A 22,974-nucleotide genomic window follows, 5' to 3' on the forward strand; every position below is an offset into this window, starting at 1 on the left:
GCACTTTCTAACTTTACTCGCTTGCTGCTATAATATTTATTGTTTTAAAATAAAATGCCTTCAATACTGTAGAAAAAAAAAAAAGGAATAGGATATTTGCTTGTCAACTGCAAACCTCTAATGTCTTACAAATGCTTTTGAATTAAGTTTGGCGGTGCTGGGCCCTCTTTCAGGATGTCAAGTGTGTAGCTGAAGTGATTGGGGTCAGAGTGGAGATGAAACGTTAGGGAGAGTCCAGCTTGTAAGTCCTCTGTTCTAATCACCAACCATATTCCTGTAAAGTGGAAAATGTCTCTCTTTTAAAAATAATTTATTTAGTTTATTTGAGAAGTAGACACTGGCCTTTAAAATCCATTCAGCTACTAAGAGTGGTTTTTTTGTATCATGTATGATGGGAAAAAGTCAAGCCCTCATCTGCACGGTAAACGCTGGCAGCTGGGTTAATTGTGGGGATACGGGGCATCTTTCACGGTTTATGAGACAGCTACGCTCTTGAAGATACTGTTTTCAAAATGCTCTAATGCTACCTCTTTGAAAGCAGCCTTTGGCTGCAGAGTGCTACTATTTAACAGGTTTAACATGACTAAAAATTGAGAGGCTGATGCCATTATTAAATTTCATTCTGCACAAGAGCAAACAGTTTATCATAGTCTGTTCCCAGCAATTGTAATCCAATTTTTGTTATCTTACATTGTTTAAAAAAGAGAGAAAGAGAGAGAAAGATACTGTACATCAATCTGATAAAAATGTTTAAATAACTAGTGCTTTTTTTGTGATTATGTCGGTTTTATAGCAGCATTATGGAAACACGACAGGGTAACTAAAATCTGATTACGTCTAAGTCCTTGCCCATTATGTGATTATTATGAACCATGACTTCTACTGGCACATTATGAATTACATGGTCATAATACAAGGGATTTCCAATATAATTAACTGAGATTAGCAGCACTAGAGAAATCTGGGAATAATGATACAACTTTGAAGAATCAGTTTACTGTAAATGCTGCTAGCTCTGGCTTCCAGGAAACAGGGGGCTGGTGGACACAACCCTGACTCACCTGCTGGGGCTTCCTACGCCTCCTCTCTCTTCCCTCCCCTCGTGGAATTAATTGCAACCTCGCTAGAGTGTTAGGAACTCCCTCTTTTACTCTTTTCTTCTCATATTATACTGATAAAACTCAAGGCTGGCTAAGATCCTCAAAAATGTCAGAGGTCTTTAGATACCTCCTGGTGGAGGGGCTCAGCCTAAAACTGGAAAGGGCTCTGCTTTTGAAAACACAGAAATATCTACTCATTGTAGAACAGATCCGTTTGAGACAGCCCAAGTTTGAGCACTGAAAGGCAGAAAGTTCATGAAAATCACAGATTAGTTTCAGAGGTCATAGCCAAGGTCATATTATTTCTTTAGTATCTCAGGCAGGCAAGAAGTCTTTCTTTCCACAAGAAAAAAAATAGCTTTTGGACTTTCAGCTGCTGAAGAGAAAGCCAGCTGTGTCCAGAGGGGGTGCTCACTACTCGACCTGTCCTTTCTCATGCAAGAAGAAAAGGATTTCTACACAGATCCAGTGGCCATCTTCTGGCTTTGGAGGAAAAAAGGGAAAAGGTGCACGATGGAAATGCTGTAACATTTTCACCCAGTAGTGCTTGGATGGCTGGGGTAGAGTGGGAACTCCCCTGATTATTGAGATATCATTTGTCCCGGATAGAGCTGGGATTAAAAAGAGGAGCTTTTTTTTTTTTTTTTTTCTTTTCCACTCTATAGGACTTAAATCTCCTCCAGACTTAAATACGGTTGAAGACTTAGAGAAAAACACAAAATCACCTGAGATTTTTTTGGTTCAGTCCAGTGCCCCTCTCCTTCCATCATTTATTTATAGCTCCTAATTTTCAGATTTCACAGGAAATGGCATCTCAGGGTTTTTACTAAGCCTTACACATCCCAGGTTTGTGCTCCATGTTCACTTTGATATCATTACACCCCGTCAATACGATGACAGCCTTGCCTGTACTTTGCTATTGCCATCCTACTTCTTTAACCCCATACCTCCAGTGCTGCTGAGAGCTGCTCCGCGGCCGCTGCGTAGTTCTTCTGCCTGTAGCAAGTGCTGGCTTCCCGGAGGGTCCCCTGGAGCCGCTTGTCGATCCGGGGCAAGGCGCTGCCCTGAGGTGCGCTCGGAGCATCTGCTCCTTTAGAACCACGGCGCGCTGGTTGCGTGCTCGTAGACATCACAGGCTCAGCAAACTCGAAGGAAACGTCCTCCTCATCAGCATAGACCAACTCCATTTCTATGTCCACTAGACTTTTCAGAGGAATATGAGGCAGAGGTGCTGGGATTGACCGATCACCAGTCTCTAACGTCTCTTCTTTTTCCACAGCTAGTTCTTCGTTGTTTTCTGATTTCCGTTTACGGCTTGCTGTGTCTACATCGTTACTTTGTTTTTCCTTCTTTTCCTTTGCCATTTTTATTCTCTCCATTATATTTTCTGCTGCTCCATCCCCAAGGTGGTTTCTGGCCTCTTGCAGTGCTTCTGGAATATCATTCAATTTGCGTGCTGCTACATTTGACTCCTTACAACTACGCATTTGCTGAGAGGCTTCATTCTTGCTATCCATGCTTATAAGATTTTTTTGGAAGGCAGCGTTGTTTCCGATGCCACGACTTGAGCAAAGAAAGAGTGCTAGGAGAAAATGTAGGAAAGTTAAGAATACTCAAACGTTGCAAAGCCAAAAAAAGCCTGCAAATGCTTTCTCCACTAGGCATATTGTAGGCACCGTTATAGAGTCATAGAATCGTTTAGGTTGGAAAAGACCTTTAAGATCACCAAGCCCAACCGTTATGAGGGAAAGCTCTTCAATAGTTAGTACATAGAATATCAGACTCACTGTAATTACTTTCCTGTGTAAAAACTTAACGTTTCTTAAGTAGTTTTGATAGCTCTCGATATCGGATGTTTGTTTGTGTAAAGCAATGCCAGTGTATCAGTTTGTTATATCTGCAACAAGAAGGGAAAATCTTGCTTTTTAATCAGAAGAAAAAACAACAAAACCCCTGGGACTGATTGACGTGCGTTGTGTGTTGTTACAGGGTGCAAAAAAATCACCGTGGCCTGATTTTTGAGAGCTAGTAAGCACAGTGATGGAGGTCAGAGAGGGGTGCTCAGAAATCAGGCAGAGTGGATGTATTCCAGAGGGGCACAAGCTCCAAGCCAGGTCCCAGCTTCAGCTGCATTTGAGGAAAATTCAGATCCGGATTTGGGTTTCAAAGCCATTTCTGATTAAACCGTCCGCAAAGGACATGAGTGTTGGTACAAAGACGCAAGCCTCCCCCAGTAGTTAACAGCTTAAATCTCAGTTCTGGGAACTGGTAGTGGATTCAGACTGGTACAACATAGGTGTGGAATGGAGTTCAGAAGCCTCCTCTTAGCAGCTTCTGCACAATAGGAACAACGTGATCTGCATTGTAAACTCGTAATTGTGCTCGGATTCAAAGGAAATGTTGATTTTCATCTGCCCCTGTTGTCTTTGGGGTGAAAAGGTGGAAGGCATAGGTAATTTCCGTCTTGGTTTTTCCATCAATTGTGAAAAATCTAATTGTAAATAGCTTTAATGATGACTGTCTTTCCGAATGCTTTGCTAAGCATAAGCACCCAGCCTTTAACCTTGGGTTATTGTTTAACAGACCCCCCTACATTTAGTACCAGTTTAATGTACTTAACTCCAGGCACAGATTGTACAAAGGAAAGATACCTAATAAATGCATTCCTCTTCGGCCAGAAACAGATTTTAGACAATAAGCAACTTGTTGAGTTTCAGCGAGGGCCCTACAGGATGGCGTTACCGCGCTCGTAAAAGCTGCCAGAACGCACCCCGGATGCCGTGGGATGGTGAACCTTTAGTGCTTAGGGCAACGAGCATTAGGCAATGGGCAGAAATTTCACAGAAAGGGGTAAAGGGAAGGGGCGAAGGTATTTTTGGCCATATGAGAAGCAGATACTGAATTTTAACCTAAATAGGGTTTCAAATCTTTGTCGTGGTTTTTTTGTTTTTTTTTTTTTTTTTTTTTTTTTTTTTCCAACCCCCCTGCCCTGGTTAAGCCAGATTGCAGCCAGGACTGTCACCAGCCCTGAAGCAGGGAACTTGTTGAGTTTGACATTTGTTCACAACCTCCAGGCTGAAAACTTTACTGTAGCAGAACTGCCTGTGGAGAAACTTATTCCTCCTTCCACGACTGCAAGAGAAGGAGCGAGAGGTGAGGGGATAATTGTGTGATTTAAGGTAATTTCAGCAGACTTTTTTCAGCTGAGCAATCACAACTCCTACTGAGTTCAATGGAGATGGAAAACCACTGGCCCTTCCCAGATAGTGCTCCACACTTGTCAGAACAGAACTCAAAGGAATCATATTTATAGCAAGCTATTTTGAATGGCAGCAGTAAAGCAGCTGGAAAAGGCTAATGCACTTGCATCTGGCAGCAATTTTACCTGTTTGTAAGACATTCAATCCCTTTTTAAAACAAACCATAGCATAGCCTAAAGATTGGAAGCTGTGTTTTTCAGTGCTGGCTTCAGCACTAGGTAATTTAGGAAATTATGATTTATCTTCAGCGTGCAGTGGAGCAGAGATGCTCCAGCCAGACCCAGCAGCAGCTGAGGGGATGAGCCCGAGAATCTTGGTGTCGTGTCACGCCAACATAACTGTCCCATATGGGACCTGTGGTGGAGCTCCGTGTGGCCCTACAGGATAGGGCTAACCCATGTTTTGGAGGGGGAACACCGGACTTCCACAGCCTCTTGGGTGGGCTTTCGCTGAAGGTCCTACAGAGCTCTAGAAAATGAGATTTAAGGGTCTGCATCAGATACGAGTTCGTGGGAATTCTCCTCTGAGCAGCCATATAGGACCGAGGAGCCCTCAAGGAAAATTAATGAACTTTTCCCCTCACCAGAAAGCTCACAAAGGCAAAGCCCTGTATCTGATGGGGGGTTGATAGCAGCATGAATGGGAAATCGGCTGGACCAAACTGTTCCCTGTGAGACTGTCTTAAGAAGTTTAAAATAATTTACCATGGAATATAAAAAAAAAAAAAGAAAAAAGCAGAGTACAAAGTGTGAAATACAGACCAATAATTCTTCAATCACTTTTCAGACATTTTTCCAGTCGACCAGCACCTGAAATGACCTTTGCTGTATCGAGTGGATTTATACGGCTCCTATTGTATTTTTAGGTATTCAAGCTGATTAACACAACTTTGGGTTGTGCAATGGAAGCACGTTATAACTCAGGCAGGCTCACTTTAATCACTGACTCAATAAAAAAAAAAAAAAACCCGCAACCCACCACTTCCAGGGAAAAGCTTTTAGAAAATCATTATCCTTGTCAGTTAAGTATTTTCCTGAGACTTTGGTTAAAATGTCTGGTTTTTATTTTGGGAAGAGTTCGCTGTAAAATGTTTCTAATGAATCACTGTGCGGGGCGATATAGGTAGATGATTTAGCGCTGTAGTCACAAGGAAAATGAGTTTCTGAGCTCTCAGGAATGATCTTCCTGATCAGTCGTAAGCAAGTTCAGCTTTCTGCATGTTTGAGGGTTAACCTTTGCCGAGCATCCTCTGTCCATGGCACTGCCAGCCACTACGGCCAAGTATTTTCTAGGGCCTTTTGGTAAGGAAACCGCATCTCTTCAAATGGAGAGGCTCACATGAAAAAAATATGAATGCAAAAGGAACATAAAATCGTTTGTCTTTTTAAAATCTTCGGCGTTTGTCTGTTGATTTCCCAATATAGCTAAGAAGGCCTTCTTGGGGAGAGCGGCCTGCCTACCAGATAATGTAAACTTCCTTATGTGTATGATCTGATGAACCCTATTACTTATGCTTTTTGTTCTGTATCTAGTTTGATTCTGCTTTCAACACCTTCTCCTATTATCTCACATCAGATTAGAGAAGAACCTGCTGATAAATCACACTGGCACTTCAGCTGGCACCTTAGTTGTTAAATTCTTTGCCAGTTCTTTGATGAGCCCTTTTTTCTTCAGAATTTAAACTTTGATTTCAACCAGAAAAAGCTTTTGCCCTTACAGTTGTGAAGTGAAACCTTTCTAAACGCCAAAGACTGCAGTGCTATCTTCCCGAATCTGCATAGAGCAAGGCAGAACCACTGGGCTATGTTCAGCATTGATTTAAGTGGAGGGACGGGAGAGAGGAATTTCTTCTTGTAGTTCTCGGAGGGGATTAAGCTGCCTTGAAACTAAAACCATTGCATTGCCATTATCAGCTCTTTGGGGCATGAACTCTGTGGGGCTGTGCTGCAGAGGAAGGTCTGTTTCCCAATTTTGGTGAAATCTTTCAGTAGAGAGCACAAGTCGCTCTTTCTGGGGATCACGGTTGCTTTTTATGGCAGAGGCTGTGGAGAAAAAAGCAAATTCCAGGCGAGGTTCCCCAGTGTTGGCCTGCTGGGTCATACGCTTTCGTGGTGCGGAGGTCTAGGGGGACAGTAGGGCAGTGAGGAAGCAGAAAGGGGGCTCAATTACCTTCCTTACTCTTCACCAGGTGCCTAACTCTGACCATGGGACAGCAGTCCAAGTGGACCCACGTTTTGAGCTTGAACGTTCCCGTGAACGCCTTGCTAAAACTCAGAGACAAATTAGGCATCAGATCTAGAGACGGCAATAATTCTTCCTCCCCCCACCCTGATCAGAACTGGCAGAGATTTCTGTTGTCACTGTTTTGTTTTATTTTCACTTCCTCTGCAGCATAAGGTACAAGCTGCCTCGTTCGGGATGGTCTGGCTGTACCTCATCTGCTGTCCCAGAAGCTCTCGTCATCAGTGGTCCATCTGTATTTTGTGCTCTCTGCTGTGAATGTTCAGTGCTGCATGGTTTCTAGGGGATAACACCACAAGGTTTTTCAGCCAGAGCATGACTGTACCGGCAACACGCGTGCATTCTGTGCACAGACACTCCATCTGTCTTCCCGTGAGCTCACGTGTCTACCGGCAACCACGTAGCTGTGTTAGCCTGATAGCCCACCCAGGCTAACTCACCCTGCTAGGAGATACGTGGTAATGACAACTGCTGCATTAATATATTGCTTAGGCAGTGATGGAACTTTTCCAGAAAGCTATAGGAACCGAACTCTTTCATCTCTAACAGGCCTTTTCTCCCCGAAGGCCGCTTGAAATCACAGGCCAGTCATCTGCTACAGTTCATTTCAGTGCAAATGTTGGAGCGGGCGAAGCTGCATCCAAAACTATGGAGCAAGCGTAAGAAAATTATACCACTGGTACTTGTACAAGTGTTATCCCGCTTCTTCAATGTCCTCTAGCGTGGACAGAGACACGTAGTACTGTAACAACACGCACCCAAAGCCCCACAACAGCTAGGTCATCAGCTGCCCTCCTCTATAATAATTTCACTTCTATTGAATCCCAGATATCCCGATCCATCTCTAAGGTGAGGATGCTCCAGTTTTATCACTTAAAAATGAAGCAAGATTTATCTGTATTAGATTTACCGACAGGCTTTCTGAATGAGCGTGTGCACCGACAGCAGCTATGCTGAGATCTGAACTGGAGATTTTTCCAGTCCATCTTGCAGCGGGATGACTTTTTAAGCACTTCCTTTACTGCTGAACACCACAAAGGCTCAGACAATCTATTGATGACGAAGGTCAGCACCTTCTTAGCAGCCCATAAAGTGAGTCTCTCACAATCAGGTTTCAGACTTTTTAAGATTCTAGCCATTTCTTTAGGCAATGAAGCAACCTAGTTCTTTCATCTTGCTATTTTTATTGTTTGAAAGCCTGAGTCACATCTGATCTTTTTTATTTTTAGTTTTCTTTTGGGGGTGAAAAAAAAAAAGAAAACCCTTAATGTATCTTTTTTTTTTTTTGTTCAGTACTCTTATTTCTTTGTGATAGACATAAGTAATGGCTCATTCAGTGCAAAATCAGAAGTCCTTACATTTTTCTTGCTGTGATAAGGGCACACTTGCCATTATTACAGCTGCATTGTCCACATTGCTGCAGTAAAGGTTTTGTCAGCACTTCCACTCTAAATACTGTTTTCACTCACTGTATTTAACCCCTTTATAAAAATAATAATAATAAATTGGGCTCTGGGCTGAAATTTGGCAAGGTGAGTTGTGGGGTTTTCGTAGTAGTTTGCAGGGATTTAACCGTATTATCCTAATTGCTCTTTGAGGCTGAAACGCACGTATTAATTGTTTATGTGGTGCTGAGTACAACAAAGCGCTAACCTCATTAGGCTATAGACAAGAGAAATATTAAACTGTATTAATAATTACTGTTCGCAGCTATCAGCTAGCTCACTAGGCACTGTTATACAGAGACAGTAAGCTTAGGCTTACTATTGTTTAAGGTACCACAGCTCCCATTCCTTCTCTTACTCGTAGCAGCTTATGGAAGGTAACTGAAGTTGAAGGTAAATAGGACCGAAATGGAATGTAGGAAACAAATCCTGGTTAAAATACTTAACGTGTCTTTAAGGATAATGTGCAAAAAGAAATAGGAAATACGATTAAAATAATGAAGAGAAGTTTTCACAAGGCGCGGTAACAACGTGGTTGTCATTGCCTTCCCGATCGGTGCTTAAATGCAGAAGGGGAAGGGTGGCGTGAGGATCACTGCCGTGTGTCCAGGAACCCAGGAGTTGTCTATGAAATAGTTGGGCATTGATCGGGTGAAAAAGGAAAACAGATAAATCCCTATTCCTGCCAGCTTTGGCTAGTCTTGAATAGTAACGGGCTGCGCTTCCTCTCCCTCCTGAATCTTTTCCCTTCTTCACTCTATATTTTGTCTGTCTTGTCTTTCGTGCTTGCTTTTCTTGCAGTAGGGATATAGACAGCCAGGGTCCTGTAGAGCTAGTTTGAGTGATTTAAGAGTCTGCTTCTCCCAGCTGGTCAATACTACCCTTCCCTTTTACTGCTGCAGCTCCTAGTGCATTGCTGGGCAAATTAAAACAGCTTAGGGTAAACAAATGCACAGAGGTACCTGGGATCTGAGCTAATCCATTTTGCTCGGCGCTGAAGCAGGCTGGAAATACGTACCATGAGCTAGGAGTAGCCAATATGCCAGCTGCAGGAGAGGGGGACAGGCAGAACTGGGAAATTTCGGCACTTTCTGTCTTCTCCAGCTGAAGCCCATCCTATGTATTTATTTGGTTTGTTGGCTTAGCCAAGAGTGCGTGCTTTGGCATGTGGCTGCCAACTTATAACCAGCATTAAGGCAATTTTTTTAATCTTTAAGGCAGCGTCTTAAAAGGTTATAGGACTCGCTGAAATGGGTGAGCCCATCTCACAAGACACCTAACATGAAGTGCTTAATATTTTCCAGTTTTGGGGGGCTTCTTCCCCTCCATGTATTCTTTAAAGTATTATTTTTCGACTTTGTATTATTTAAAGTATTATTTTAAAAATTTGTATTATTTAGTATCACAGCAAAAGTTAACTCCTAACGATTTAACACCAAATTAGGCACCTCAGTTAACTATTTATTGCTGTAGAGATGCACAAGGATCTTATTAACAAGTTGCTTGAATAAAATTAGAGCTGTAAAAGGCCAGTAGGGTAACAACTACAATTATAATTCAAAATCAAGGAGGAACCAGAATGTCCCCAGCAGCAAATCTCAGGACAGTGAGGCAAAGCAAATATGGCCAAGAAGCATCAGTGATCACAACCTGGAAGAAGGAAAAAGAGTTGGTACTGAGGGAGGGCTCAGGACATGTGGTTGGTAACCAGTGTGACTAAGGAAAAAGGGAGAGATTGAGGATGTTTTCCGCATATGTTTTTTAGGCGCCGTGTAACTGTCTTCCTCTAGTGAAATATTTCCTCTAAAAGTGTGGGAGAAAAATACTGAGAGACAAAAGAGCCAGCGGGGCAAGCGTTCCAGCGCTGCGTAGTGATGTCACCCTATTAGCACAAAGCCCCGCATTGTCAATTAGGAAAAAAAAAAGGTCAACGCTGTGTCTGACGGGGCTGGGAAGCCTGGCTAGCCGTCCTCGATGGGATTCAGCAGCTCAGCGCTGCGGGAGCAGAGCGGGTCATTTTCCTGGCTAAAGGGCTGCTGAGAGGGAAGAGGGGGGAGAAAAGGGAAATTTTGAAATGGGTAAATGTTTCTACAGTGGGCTCTTGGAAAGCAGAGTTGTGAGAACAAATAATTTGTCTGTGCGAGGAACAAGGGGGGGGGATGTGTGTGTGCCTAAGGTATAAACAGACCAGTGAGCTTAGGGTAATCCCTAAATGAAAAGGAATGCAAAGATTGCTCCTGCAACTGAGACGTGGTGCTGAAAAAGCTTGAGAATTTTTTTTTTTTTCCCCGGTACTGCAATATTTCCTAATTCTGTTGGGAAGACAAGAAAGCAATTTTTGAAGAGATTACAAAGCAAACGTCCAAGTGTCCTACTTGCTCTCATTCTGAAGGAGATGAAGAACTATTGATTTTCTGAAAAGATTGCTTTGAAATGGTGGGAGCTGAGTACTTCTAAAGAACGAGTGCAGAGGGGCAAAGTTTGGTTTAGAAGGGTTGCCGCAGATTGTGCTGTGGGCTTGATTAGATCTGCCAACATGCTATTAAGAGGTCTGCATCTCAGAACTGCTCTGGGCAGCCCTGCCTTCAGGATGAGGCAGGAATTCAATGAGACCTCGCAGTACAGCGAGAGCTCTCACTTCACAAAGTAATCGTATTCCGATGGGACCAGGCCCTAGGAAAGCCCAAACCTAAAGGAGACACTGGCAGCCCTGTAAGGGCTTCCATCGCCTATGGTGCGGTACACAAAATGTACCAGCCATCAGATCCACGGTAAAGAAGGTGCCTGACACCTTGCTCGGCACTGAGATCAAACCCATAGCAAGAGAGATGTGGCTGAGGATACAGACCCTCTTCTTGCTCTACCTATTCCAGACAAACAGGTTACCGTGGTCAAACCCAACCCTAGTTGCTGGTCACCACCTCAGGATGGGTCCCCCCTTACAGTCCCATCCGTTCGGCTCATTAACTCGTGGTAATTGAAAAGAGATATTTTAGCTGTTGGTGTTTCTGTTCACCAAATGCAAAACTCCGCCGCTACCTCTTGTGATGTTTTATATGGTAAAATGTTAGCTGTGACATCCAAGCCCCTCACCCCATTTGAACAAAGACCACTTTGGTAGCGGTCCTTCCTTTCGGTTACACTCACCATGGAACTAGGATGAAGCTGGGGTGTCCAGCAACTTGGCAAATCGGTGCTAGAGGTTCGTAAATCACTAATTGTATTGGACACTTAGTAAGAAATTGAGCATCTTTCTTTGTGTGCCTAATTCTTTGCTCTAGTAATAACACAAAACAACTCCCCAGATCGGAGCCAGTCAAAAGGAGCACCAGGGAGAAAAGAAAGGCATTGAGAATGGTGAGAAGAAGAAAAGGAAGTTGACACGTAGGGCTCTGAGAAGCTAAGAAAAGGATTAAAAAGGCCATCATATACGAGGTGAATTTTAGCGGACTGAGGGGCTGGCTATCTTCCTTCTGAATGTCCTTCCATATCCCTTCGCTTCCCCGCAGGGGGAAGCTCCCTAGATAGACGTCATTAACTGGAATTCCTTTTTCTCATCCTTTATTGTTGTGGCTTTTATTTCTTTGGTGCTGTTGTTCTTTATGACTGTTGTATCTGATTTCCAATGTAAGAGCAATAAATGGAAGAAAAAAGAGTAAAAACAGTGGAGCACAATGCAGGGTGAGGGAACAAGGGAGCAGACAGCGGGTGGTGGCAAGTCCCTCCCGCTCTTCTTGTAATAAGGCTGCTCTTGCAGCAGGGGTCCGTGGAGACGACAGCCTAAATGAGAAATGGGAAATCTTAAAAGACTGTGTCCAGATCTTCCACTAGTATAAGTTAACACTGATCTGTCCCAAAGATTTCAGCAAGTCTGGAAGGATGGAAGCTGATGAACTTTCTGACAACAAATGAGTTCCTATGATGAGAAATTCATCTTTGCAAAGAAGACTGTGCAAAAAATATCTCTATACCTCAGCGAACAAAACTAAGTTCTCTTTTGCCAAGTTAGCTACTGAATTTCTATGACCCCAGCAGTACAATTTGTCTTGAAGCTTCTGCTCAAGTGACCCTTAAAGGCAGTATTGAAATTCTTCTGCTTGGGTTATAGAAGCTAATAAAGAGTCTGATAACTGGTGGGAGGGCACTGAAGCATTCATGCATATGAAATCATAGGCACATCTATAACCTGAGATTTTTCTGATGCCATGAAAGGAAATGCAGAACTACTGGTGCTTATTTGCCTCAAACTTTTAGAGCTGTTTCAAGACTCGGGCATCCCTGCAGGGAGTGATGGTTAACAGGATGTTTATAAAAACCCAAGCCAGGAGGAGAGGTTTGTTTCCAAACAAACAAGGCTTTTTGTTTACCTGCCGCGAGCTGTCTTAACAATCACTGTTCACTCAAGGTAAGGGCTAACCTGAAACCCAGAGCTGGCTTTATTGGGAGGATGACAAATGCAGCAGTGAAAACTCCAGGGTGCACAGGAGCCAAAACAGAGAGAAACTTTTTGGAGGCAATGAGACCTGTTGAAATAGCCAAAGCATCATCGACAAGGACTAATCTGGCTTGGAGTCTGCTTGATTAAAAATAAGAGACAATAATTTTCTTATGGCTCCATAATTCAATTGAATAACTCGGTTTGTTATCTAATACTACTTTGTCATACAGAATGATCTGTATGTTGAAAGCCCTGTTCAGGCATAAACTAATTAATTTTCATGGCAGGACCAGTCCTGTGAAATGCTGTGCTGTTCCAATGTAAGAGAAATTGAGGAAGCACAATAACTCATGGGGTGAGGCTGAATATCCCATTAAATATGTAATTAAATCTTATGAGTCCCACTGGGACGCAGAGATGTTAAGCAGAGATATTAAGTGAGTTAGCCGTAGCTGTGCGTCGGTCCCTCCTCGGCTCCCGATTCGGAGCACGGCGGTGGCAGCTGACGCTGACCCATCCTCTGGGCTCCTTCACGCCACCGCTCCGCTTGCCTTAGGCGAATGGGATACCTCTGCAGGATTTCATCTGGGATACCATATTTCTGCAGTAATGCTAGACAGAATGAGGCAAAATTCAGCATTTGGATGGTTTATCTACCCACCTCCCTATGTCACTTGCTGCTTTAACAACTACTCAAGTTAACGCTTATTCCATTTCTCACAGTGTGGAAGAATGGACTTGAAATATTCCTAGGCAAAAAAAAAAAAAAAAGCCTGGGAGGAAGGAAAAAGAGAAAGGCAGAAAGATAAAAAACTTATGTGACACCAGATGAAGCACATGTCAGTAATTTGGGGATTATATTATTACAGGTATTGTAATACGTTCCAAAGTCATCATTACAAACCTAGGAAATTTAGAGTTAGGGTGTCGGGAGGTTTTTTTTAACCCGTGTGTTACAACTGTGCATTTCACCCTAATTGCTTTGTAATGTGACGTGCAACGGTTTGATAGCGGCAGCTGGAGCAAACCCAGTCACAAGCGAGAGCCGAAGCACACACAGATGAGAGCTCCTGACAGGCAGAGCTTCAATTCAGCAACTTTGTGCAGGCAATAGAGCCGTAACATAAAAGTTAGCAGGGAAGAAAAGGTGGTGAAAAAGGACTGGCTGAAAAAGCTCAGATTAACATTCAAGGCAGTTCTTTCACTTTGACAGCTTGTAGCTTCTTAGGATGGCTTCTGGTTTTAATTTCTTCTTTTAGCTCGGTGTCTTCATTTTTCAGCGAAGAAATTGCCTTTTTGTGCAATTATTTTAATCTCCGTGGAAGTTTATTACCTCTGCTGCATTATTTTTGTCAATATGAATTTTAACCTTGAAAGGCTCCAGGAACAGTAGGGAAATTTTTCTTCCTCCCCTTGATGAATAGAAAGGCACATGGCACAGGTTCTGTAGGTACAAATTTCCCGTTCGGGATGTGCGAGCCAGCCTGGTCTTTGACGCGCTTATACGCGGCGACCCAAATTTGTAGGAGCAGCGATGGCCAAGGGAAATCCAGTGGCGGCTGTGAGCCACTGAAAAAGCAACAAAAAAACCTGATCCAGCAGTTGGTTCTAACGCGGTTTTGTTCATTTTATTAAATGTGGGATTGGTTCTTGCCTTTATTTCCTATAAACTATGCCGGGACTGGTGCCAATGCTGTCACAGCCTAATGCTGATTCTGTAGCCCATGCTTTTGTAACCTTTAAGTTATACTACTGTAATGTTTTATTTTATGACCTTCCTGAGAAAATTCTGCAAAGCTCCAATGGATGCAAGATATTGCAACCTGAATATTAACTTGTAATAAGGTGACCGAACATGTTACGTCCGTTGAAAGGGAACTATATCAGTTCCTTTTATCCCGTTGATTCTGCCAGGAGTAACTTGCACTGTTTGGCGTGGCTGCAAACGTCACGTTACAAACTTGGCCCTTAGCAGAGATCTTCCAAGGTGTTCTCTTAACTTTGAAATTTAGATTTAAAGAGAAGCAGGGGTTTACAACTGCTTTTATGCTCTGAGTACAGGTCGCTTTTGGCCAGTAACCGAATTTATTGAATTAACAGGCTGTTGTACGTTCCGATTTGGGAGATGAATGATGATGCTTTGCTTCTTTGTGTCATCTGTTACTGTAAATCTCCCTGGGAACTACTCTTCTGCAGGTCTTACAAGGCGGCTATGAAAGACTGAGGGGTGGGATTTTTTCACGTTGTTTTTAAGTTAAGCGTAAAGCTTTGTTTCAAAATTATTTAAAATTGTTTTTACCCGATATCAACCTGTCCGTGAAAGAACCAACAAGAACCAAGGTGTCGGTTATCCTCCCCAGCCTTGAGGGTTAGGAGAAGGGGTGAGGATGGTGGCAAATCCCTTTGGGATCACCAAAATCTGGGTTTGGCCAGGGCCCAGCACTCTGCTGTTGCAATTTATTCCTGTCACCCTCCGTATGTCGTGAAAAAGGGAGCATAAGGGTGGGTGCTGGACTTGCACCTTCCTCCAAACCAGCCACATGACACAAACGTTTTGAGGGGGCAGCCCACGAGTTCATCGGCTCCTGCCCAGAGGCATAAATGTCTTAAATACCAGAAGCACGAAGATGCTCTTGAACACCTGTATACCTACCCGTGGAGTATCTGTCCTCCTTTTTGATGCTGTGTTTTCTTCTTGACTGCTACTGTCTTAATGTTGGCCAACGCTGAACTGTCCAATTTGGGGAAAAAAAAAAAAAAAAGCATTTGCTGCTGTCAGAGTGACTCCGGTTTGCAGAAGACAGTAAATTCCAGGTTTTTCATTTGTAAGGCTAAGTGAAGCCATTAAAGCTTTAACCCTCAGTTGTTCCCAGCAAGGCATCATTTCAGAGGATGCTGGAATTAAGCTAATAAATAAGTAGGGGAAAAAAAAAAAACCCACAGGAGAAAGCTAAAGCCAGGGACTGTGGGCAGGGCCTGCTTCGCATCCTGGCTTCTGTGAATTCTTGCTGCAGCTGCTCTTGCAGCTGCATTATTTTCAACATCAATCTGAGTGATGCCATGTAATAGCCTCGTTACGGAGGGACTAAAGAGCTAACAGAATCCAGAAATCTTCAGACTTTTTATAAGGTTTACATTCTGAAATACCATATTTAAGCTATTTTTCAATGTTTGAATTTAAATGGGCACAATTAGAGTTGATTTTTATTTTGTTTTTCAACTGGTAGTTATTGCATTGAGCAAGTATTCCTCACGGTCACGGTCCTGCAAACACACACATGCAGCATCTTAATTTTATAGGAGTGAGTAGTCTCGCGGAGTCGCATAGCATTAGACATGCAAACAAGCGGTTACAGAGCTGGAGCTTATATTTATAATGAAGTGTGGAAAGCAGCAAAACATTTTACAGGGAATTTTCTGCATATTCTTTCAAAACAGCAATGATCGGGGGAGTTTCCTCGTTGCTGGCCTTGCTTACAATTCCAATCAGTTGGTAAAAGCCCCAGTGACTTTGTCAGAGCAAAGATAAAGCAATGCAAACCGCTTTAACTGATTCACCTGTGCCCAGAGGTTGCCCGTAAAAAGTTTGTCAGTGGTCGCGTTTGAACGCTCTTACCGCAGTATTTCAGCTCTATTTCCTAAATAGTTTTGCAAGCTTATGTCGGGATATCCTGGTGATACCCCCAATTTGCATAGATATAACTAATCGACCTGTTAAGGAGATGGCACCATAAAGGGAACGTATCTAAGAAAATACTTCATTTATGGATTCTAACGTAATGCATTACGGTATTGTAATTCCTGAAAACAGTGCAAGTACAGACTGAGCGGTGTGGCCACCCTGAGATATAACAGACCTCCTCTTATTTAGCAGGCTATTCACAACTCGGCTGCTAGAAGGTGTGCAATTAGATGACAAACTCACTGTTGTTTTAAAAAAAATTTCCCTAGCCCTCATGGCTGCAGGAAAAATCTTGGAAATACAACGCAAGTATCATGTAAAGGCTCAGGAAATAAAAGGAAAGGAATCAAAGGATGTATTTATAAAGAGAAAATACCATTTTTATCTAGTTAGATGTTCCTGGTTGCCTGCCTGAGGATATTTAGTGTTTAAGGTTAGCAATATTGAATGACAGAGGGAGGTTTTTATCATTTAGGTACTGTAACAAGAGCAACTTCTTTTTTTTTTTTTCCCCGTTCTAATTATACTTTACATGCATCTTTCTGGTAAGTGTGGGCAGATCAAGTGATTTCTGTGCCTCGTGGAGCTAATAAGGCTTCACTTCTTTTCAGTGCTGCATGGATCAACTTACTAATATTTGTGAAACACAAAGGAATTAAAATGATGAACATCCTATAAATAAATAAATGTATCTCCATTCATTAGCTCGGGAAAGCTCTGTTTTATTTCGAGAAGTGATTACTGAAACGGCTTTACCAGGTATTTTATCAGCAAACAAGATGACATTAAGTGGCAATATGTTAAAATTAGTTGCCTTCCATTCTTTCAACTTTACTGGAAAAAAGTTACATTTTCTTTTCAGATTGTATTTCCTCAAGTATAAACCAGATGCATTTGGATAAATAGATTTGGGACATATTATTAAATTAAATGAAGAAAAGGAAACATAATGAAATAAAATCCAAGTATCTAAAAAAAAAAAAAGAAATTCTTTTCACAGGCCTGGAGTGGAAATCTAATGTTCCTTCTCTACTTCACCCCAGTATGAGGATGACAGGTATTCTGTCATCTTCCAAAGCACCATCTGAGATGACACTTCTGATCGGAACAAGAAGGGGGTGTCCATTCATGGAGAACCAATTTCAAAATCCAGATAAATGTATTAAATCTCTTTCTACATTGAGCACATTGTTTGTGCTTAGTACATTTATTACTATTATTGCAATAAAATTAAATGGTGCCATCTGAGATCAGGTTCTTATTATACGCCTATGTATTCATTGTAAAAGACATTTTTAAATAGACCAAGCAGAGGAAAGAAGTATCCTTTGTGGTAAAATGGGGTACAGGAATGAGGCACAGAGAAACGAAGCCTACTCAGAGGGATACAGGAGACCCATGGCAGATCATCACCTCGCTTGTAGGGTTCTTGTGTTTGCCTTCTCTTAAGTCCCATTAAAAAATGGTACTGAGCCAGCTCAGCACAACTGTGCTCACCTTGGGGTCTTGAGCATCACCCGTGTTGGGGACGTGCTTGGGAAGCCGAGCACCGGCTCAGTCCAAGCCTTTGAGCGTGCTGGAGCACACGGGTATGAGCACCCTAGGGGATTGCATGGCTGTCCTTGGTGCAGCCGGTCCTAAAAGCTTTACAGCACCCCCTAGCTTAGTGATCCCAGCTCAGCTCTTCCTCACCTCCTTGTGAATACTTTCTACCTAATATTTTGAAAATGGAAGGAAGTGAACCTGCTGGAAGGTGACTTGCTTACATGTAATGGGAAATCTATATCATAGAATCATAGAATCACTTCCCCACAATCTGACTTCTACCCTTTGCATCTCAGACCATTGAGTGTAAGCAGAGGTTTCTTCCCACCCTGGACTGCTGGAGGAGGTGCATTTGTGCTCATCAGGACCCGAGCTCCACTCATGTACATGACTGAAAAAAAAAGAAGTTCTAAAATAGGTTTAGAAAAGGGTTTTAAGTAAGGTCCTTATTCATTTGTCAAGAGACTAAAATGCTGAACACGCTTAAATCAGAGCAACTTGTTAACCTTACGTGCTAAAGAAATTCTGCAAATGCATTTAAAAAATGCAGTAAAATATGAAGTCTCTGCTGCTTCTAACCCAGACAAATAAACCTTGTAAGTGCAGGCCACAAAACAGAGCTAATGGAGGAAGGCGCACTGGAGTTATGTTCACAACTTGGAACACTGCAAGGGTTCAACAAACATTTCAGAATAGAGGAGGGCATGGCATAAACCTCACAGACAACGGTCCCATCCCAGTGCCAAGCTCTTGGCTTAGGCGCCAGGGACTAAAGAATCCTGAGACCAGAGGGAGACAAGGGAATAAGAAACACAAAGCAAAATCAGCACAACTAATCAAGTAGCTAAGATACAAAATCTCAAAACGTAACAAATGTGCCATATTGCTACAAAAATGTTGTTTTGCAGATAAATGAATAAATTTACTTTCAAGCCAGCTTTTTTTTTTTTTTTCAGTAGCTTCAGGCCTATTGCTTCATCTGCACATTTGCTTCCCCAGATGCGACTTAGATGTGGCATCTGAATTTCCCTATTTTAGCTGTGCAGTCGAGGGGAGACCTAGACGAAGGAATCATTGCGTCCTATCCATACTTACGGACCTGCTGGCTCCATGGTGCAGAGCAGAGCAAAACATCTGTGGGGAAAAGTGCAGTGGGGCTGCAGCAACAAAAGGGGGAAAGAAATAAAATGGAAATGCCTTGGGATTCAGTAAGAGGAGAGAAGCATTGAAGATCTGCGGAGGGAATAGAGAAATAAGGGAAGACGGTAGGAGTGTGAAGGATGTAGTGGGATGATGAGTAGAACTAATGAAATCGAATTTCCTGGGCCTTTGTAGCTGGGGTCTCTGGTGTCACACAGCGTGCAAGCTCCGACCGACGCGTTCCCCGTGGTGGGAGTATTCGCAGTGTCTCTCCCTCATGTGAATTTTCTTAGTGTCTGTTTGGGGGGTTGTTGATGATACAGTCATTTGGAGATGGGATCCAGGGAGATCCGGATAAACAATAATTAAGCCTTTTTCCTCAAAAAAAAAAAAAAAAAGAAAAAGGAAAAAAGCTGTAGTCAGAATGAACTGGGACTGGAAGACGCAAAATGTAAAGAAAGTGAAATAAAAAAAGGCCCTTCTCCACCTAAATGTTTAAAGCTGACTTTTTTTTAAAATTTAAATGGCTAATGGGAGAGGAAAAAAGCTCTGGATGGAGGGAGGGCGGTTGAGACAAGTGCCTGAAAAGCTCCATATTGCCAGACGAGTGCCCTGGATGGAGATGGCTGAGGGATAAAGAGGTTGATTTTAGGTGATAGAAAGAAACAAGGCGTTTGGGGTAGGTGGGAGAGGAGGTGATGGGAAGAAACCTGTTGCGGTCTCTGGAAAGTGCTGAGGCTGGACTGTAAATTTGGATGAGGTGAAGAAAATGAAAAGCTGCTCCCTTGTTAGTCCCCACCCCATTAAGCTCGAAGGTGATAGAGGAGGAGACGTGGGTTTCCTCTGTGATGGCCAGGAGCCCTCCATTCCCCCACAGGACTATCCCCAGTGCAAGCACCAAAGCTCCAGCCAGCTCAGGAGAAGCCAACGGTTATTCCTCAGAGGGAAACAGGCCAGATGTGGTAATCCAGCTGTGATAACCTTCTCTGCACAGCTTAGGGACAGGCAGGAGGTAACCCAGCTGTGATAACCTTCCCTACATGGCATAAAGACAGGCAGCTTTCTCACTTACCGGCCAGGTCTCCATCTGCTGCTGGCAGCTGCAGTGCCAGGGCGGAATGTGTTGGGCTTGGAAAGACAACATTCCAGGTGTCCTTGGAGACCCCACCATCTGGTGTCCCACACCTCCCCGTGTTCTAACCGCCTGCTGTCCCTGGCATCCCTGCATCCTCACCACCCCATGTCCCTCCGCCATCCCTGGTGTTCCCCACATCCTTACCATCCAATGTACCCAGCATCTCTGTGTCCCCACCACCCTGTGCCCTTGCTCTGTCCCCACCATGTCGTGGATGGAGTGAGAGGGAGGCAAAAATAATGTGGTTTATTGGTGTGAAACAGTGAGTTAACAAAGTTCAGTGGTAACTGCGACAATAGTTTATGAGATTCGATGGCAAGGTACACTTTGTTATTTACTGCACAGAGGACGGGGTCAGACAAAACTGTCAGGGAGACCCTCCCGTTGAGTCATGAGGTTCAGAAAAGATCCCCTTGCTTTCTAAACTCCCTCAGAGAGGAGTCTAGGTGTGGCTGGATCCAATCCTAGTCCCAGACTTGGTCAACGGTTTATGTCTAATTATGCGCAATTAATCCTTTATGTCGCTTAGCTAAGATTTCCAAGTTAGCGTGCTGTTAGTCACTTACCGGGAATTTGTTGCAGTCTTATTTGCATCCTGACCACTGTGCTTAGGTGGGCACATTCCACAGCAGCCCTTGGCTATCGTATTGTTATCTGTCTCCCCCCACATCCAGTGGGTGCATCCTTCAGGACCAGACACAGACCAGACACATCTATCACCACCGCCACGGGTGGTTATCACTTGACAGAGGTCAAAGGAGGGGGAGTCAGACACGAGGGGGGGAGCACACCGCCACACACCACCTGGTGTCCCCTACATCCCTGGCACTCCCCCTGTTGTCACCACCTAGTGTCCCCCATGTCCCCAGCGTCTCCATGTGCCCACCACCCCTCATCCCTGGCTACCACGCTACCTGCCACCACTCCTCCACCTGCATGGCGAGCCCTCAGGCTTGGCCATGACTCGGGAGCTAAAACCAAAGGTGGCAAATCTGTGCTGTAAATGAGTCCACCCAAGCTAAGTAGACAACTCAGCCCACTCACCTTGCATTATTTATGACGGGTGATGGCTCTATATGGGGTAACAGATTTGAAACTCGTTATGAACTTGGTTGAGGTTACTACTCTAAAGTTCCTAGTTGCCAATCAAGATCTGATCAGTTTTTTAAAACATTTTAACAGTGTGCATCTTAGTATAACAGAAATGTGAAACAAAAAAAGAAGCAAGAATTACAACAGGTGAAGTAATCAGCAGGCTTATTATAGACACTGTCAGGTTGCTCAAGTCCCCTAATTTAAGTTAAAAAAAGAAAGAAAAAGTACTAATGCAGATGGATTGCTCATAAGATGTATTCAAAGTTGCTAGTCCAAACAGCATCATTTTTAAGGCTAAGCATTCCCTATACAGCAATGTTTGAACCGAATGCTTTTTATGGATGCGATTAGTTCGTATAGTTGTGTGATTATGCACATGGGATCTGATTCACGGGATTGCTTCTTTCTTCCTTGACAAAGGATAGATGTAAGAAGCCTAAAAGGGTTTGTGCTGGTTAAAAATATTCATGAAAAGTAAAACTTCAGGTTCAGAAAAGCCACATAAGGAGAAAAAATGGAGTTTCTAGATCTTTTGAAATTTCTACTGTGCAGAGTTGTAGTGTTTAAGGCTCATAAAATAGATTAAGAGTCCGGTGACACACAAGAGTGGTTTTTTTTCTCTGCTCTCTGTTTGGTTATATATCAATAGGTCTTCTAGGCAGAAGAAAAGACTTGCTGACTACATCAAAGATTCCTCACTAGGAACAGACCTTAAAAAATAAAAAGTAGGCCTACTTGAAAAATGTTCGTCTGGTATTTTTTAGTGGAGACTTTGTTTCTTCACTAAAAATACGCAGCCCCCAAAATATCTTTTTTCGGCTGAAAAATAAACAAGAAAATAAAGAAGTTGTGTTTGATTAAACCGTGACTGATCTGAGAAGCAGGCTGTATTAGTCGCTGTGATACATAGCCCAAGCAGGGAGCACAGATTAAATACAAGGACACGAAGTGTTGAGGCCACACCTTTCACGAGACATTGAAACAAAATTCTCAAAGCAAAATGCTTTGCTTTTCATCTCCACAATGGCTTGTCTTAAATACTTCCATGAAAAATTGCAGGTAGCCAAAGGCAGCCGGGGGAAAGCTTTGGAGAGTGTCTGGGACAAATGGTGAGGCACTGACTTCCAGCATGGGCAGCCTTTGGAAGGGAGCGGTCATGGCCCTTGGTGAGATGGCTCAGCCACGTTGCTGCTACATCCCTCTGAGAGCACTAGAGAAAATAAGCATTAGCATCACATATTCTTGCAGATCTTTTCTGGTCAAAAGCTACGTTGTTTACTGAAAGTATGTCTTTTATAGTTCTAGGATGACTACCTGGCTCTTCTGCCTGTGAAGAGACGCAATGTTCAGGTGTTCAAAGGTAAATGTGCACATGGCCATTGTTTGTTTTGGGATGTTCTGGAAATAAATTATAAAGGAACACAGGGGAAGTCTATGCTTTGGGAACTGGAGAGAAGATACACTGGACAGGGAGGGTCACAGATGTTTCCTACCAATCTGTTTGTTCACTTTTCATTTATAACTCGCCATTTCCCATTGCTAACTGCGTGAACATTTGCTAGGTGATTTCCATGGGGGTACTTGGTAGCTACAGATCACACACTAACAGCAGCTTTGTTTGGACTAGGAGCGATCTGGAAAGCTGCTGTAAGAGGCCTAGCGTTAGGATATTTATTGGAGGTAAATCCCCTCTCTTATCAAGATTAATGAACGTGGGCAGAGGCTCATATTCAAGACACCATGGGGTTACGCAGCTACTGTTAAATCCTTAGGGAGGCTACCTCTCTGCTCGCCGTGCCCTTCATAAAGCATAGGCTGTTGCATTATTGGTAGATTTGCGTGTTCCCATACCCAATAACTCTGAGTAAGTGGCGTATTTAGAGCATCTATCAT

At 43.1% G+C, this 22,974-nt stretch overlaps 1 protein-coding gene across 1 annotated transcript in view; it reads right to left on the bottom strand.

Annotated features, from left to right (window-relative positions):
* The window catches only part of SPATA16 (spermatogenesis associated 16), a 100,002-nt gene extending 79,055 nt beyond the window's left edge, over positions 1 to 20,947 (bottom strand). Inside the window, 5 exon segments of the mRNA XM_035901190.1 lie at positions 2,048 to 2,649; positions 2,652 to 2,682; positions 19,924 to 20,097; positions 20,099 to 20,180; positions 20,901 to 20,947. Of these exon segments, the coding sequence (XP_035757083.1) occupies positions 2,048 to 2,649; positions 2,652 to 2,682; positions 19,924 to 20,097; positions 20,099 to 20,180; positions 20,901 to 20,947 (936 nt within the window).
* Between the last annotated feature and the right edge of the window lie 2,027 nt (positions 20,948 to 22,974).

The sequence above is a fragment of the Egretta garzetta genome, unplaced genomic scaffold, assembly GCF_000687185.1.
Source record: "Egretta garzetta isolate BGI_Z169 unplaced genomic scaffold, ASM68718v1 scaffold429, whole genome shotgun sequence".
NCBI classification, from domain to species: Eukaryota; Metazoa; Chordata; class Aves; order Pelecaniformes; family Ardeidae; genus Egretta; species Egretta garzetta.